We start from the raw sequence: 2,459 nt of genomic DNA, 5'->3' as shown, positions 1-2,459 counted from the left end.
ATCCCATTTGTCAATTTTGGCTTTTATTGCCATTGCTTTTGTGATGAACAACTTCAGCAAAGTCTCAGGGTACAAAATCAATGTGCAAAAATCACAAACATTCCAATACACCAAAAATAGACAAGCATAGAGCCAAATCATGAGTGAATTCTCATTCACAATGGCTACAAAGAAAATAAAATTCCTAGGAATACAACTTACAAGGGATCTGAAGTCCTCTTCGAGAAGAACTGCAAATCACTGCTCAAGGAAAGAAGAGAGGACACAAATAAATGAAAAAAAAAATTCCATGCTCATGGATAGGAAGAATCAACATTGTGAAAACGGCCATACTGCCCAAAGCAATTTAGACATTCAATGCTATTCCCATCAAACTACCATTGACTTTCTCCATTGAACTAGAGAAAGTTACTTTAAATTTCAGATGGAACCAAAAAAGAGTCCATATAGTCAAGACAATCCTAATCAAAAAGAACAAAGCAGCAGACATCACTCTACCTGCCTTCAAACTACAGTACAAGGCTACAGTGATGAAAGCAGCATGATACTGGCACCAAAACAGATATATAGACCAATGGAACAGAACAGAGGCCTCAGAAATAACACCACACATCTACAACCATCTGATCTTTGACAAACCTGACAAAAACAAGCAATGGGGAAAGGATTCCTTATTTAATAAATGGTTCTGGGAAAACTAGTTAGCCATGACAGTAGATTTCTCATCAGAAAACATGGAAGCGAGAAGGAAGTGGCACAACATTTTTCAAGTACTGAAAGGAAAGAGCTATCAACCATGAATTTTATATCATGTGAAACCATCCTTCAGGAATGAACAGGAAATAAAGACATTCTGAAAGGAAGGAGAACTACAAGAGTTTGCAGCTAGCGGATCTACTGTTAAAGACTGGCCAAAGGATACTGTGGAAAGTAGTTTGGAGATTTCTCAAAGAATTAGAAAGAGAACTTCCATTCAACTGAGCAATCCCGTTACTGGGTATATACCAAAGAAAAATAAATTGTTCTATCAAAAAGACACATGCACCTGTATGTTCATTGCAGCACTATTCACAATAGCAAAGACATAGAACCAATCTAGGTGCCCAACAATGGTGGATTACATAAAGAAAATGTGGTACATCCACACCATGGAATACTATAGAGCCATACAAAGAATGAAATCATGCCTTTGCAGTAACATAGATGCAGCTCGACACGATTCGTATCTGTGTCCCCACTCAAATCTCATGTTGAATTGTAATCCCCAGTGTTGGAGGTGGGGCATGGTGAGAGGTGACTGAATCATGGTCCTTCATGAATGGTTTAGCATCGTCTTCTCAGGTAATGGTGAGTGAGTTCTCATGAGATCTGTTTGTTTAAAAGTGCGTAGCACCTCCCCCTTCACTCTCTTTGTCCGTCCTTCTCCAGCCATATGAAGTGATGGCTTCCCCTTCACCTTCTGCCATGATTGTAAGTTTCCTGAGATCTCACCTGAAGCCAAGCAGATGCCAGCATCATGCTTCCTGTATTGCCTGCAGAACTGAGTCAATTACCTTCTTTTCTTTATAAATTACCCAGTCTCAGGTTTTCTTTGTAGCAGTGTGCAAATGAACAAATACACAGCTGGAGGTAACAGAAAACCAAAAACCAAATACAAATAAGAAATAGCTATAACAAATAGAATTAAATAATGAATGGAAGACTTAAGCATTAACAATAATTACCTTAAATGTAAATGATCTTAATACACCAATCTAAAGACAGAGAGAAACAGAGTGGATAAATAGGGTAGTTCTCCTGCATGGCCCCCTGGTCATTATCCGTAAAAACAGGTAAATGTCTGGGCATCATGTTCTTCTTGAGCTTCATGTGAATCACGTGTCTTCGGCCCTGGAAACGCATGCTGTAAGAGAGTTGGTCTGGCATCTCAACTCCACGCCTCCTGTGGGGCACTTTCCTGGGGATCACAATTTCTGAGGAAGTAAAGCGCTATCCTGGTGGGTCATGAAAACAATAGACCTGGGGCAAGAGTGCCCAGAGGACAGGCAGCCAGAGAGCACCTGTCAAGGGGTCCTGAACCCAGGCAGGTCCCATGAATAAGGGAACGTTTGACCAAAGAAAATGCAATCAAATGGGAGGCACAAAGAGGATTCCTCAGTCTTCAGCATTCTCCTCAGGGCAGTTATGAGGAAAAGCAGAGTGAGTCTGCAGGCTTGGCACCCCCTGATAGGTGAGTGGGAAGGGTTAGGCTATTACATAACAATGGTGTGCTCATCAGGAGAGGTTGTTTTCAGTGAGCTGGAGAGGTAGGCCAGGGGGTCAAAGGAAGAGGAAAAAAATGGCAGGAATTGAGAATAGCAGTGTATAACTGAGCTGAAATGTCCCTTGTCCTCTAAGGGAAGTCATAAGTGGAGTTTGATGAGTAAGTGGGTTTGATGCAAGTTCAGGACACTTAAGGA

At 41.2% G+C, this 2,459-nt stretch overlaps 1 protein-coding gene across 1 annotated transcript in view; it reads right to left on the bottom strand.

Moving 5' to 3' along the window:
* Positions 1-2,094, bottom strand: part of LOC105517331 (disintegrin and metalloproteinase domain-containing protein 29-like) — a gene marked incomplete at its 3' end in the record, with an annotated part of 8,574 nt that extends 6,480 nt beyond the window's left edge. Inside the window, 1 exon segment of the mRNA XM_011949821.1 lies at positions 1,852-2,094. Within this exon segment, the coding sequence (XP_011805211.1) occupies positions 1,852-2,094 (243 nt within the window).
* Between the last annotated feature and the right edge of the window lie 365 nt (positions 2,095-2,459).

The sequence above is a fragment of the Colobus angolensis genome, unplaced genomic scaffold, assembly GCF_000951035.1.
Source record: "Colobus angolensis palliatus isolate OR3802 unplaced genomic scaffold, Cang.pa_1.0 Scaffold3, whole genome shotgun sequence".
Lineage (NCBI taxonomy): Eukaryota > Metazoa > Chordata > Mammalia > Primates > Cercopithecidae > Colobus > Colobus angolensis.
This window is presented reverse-complemented; position numbering and strand designations above follow the sequence as displayed.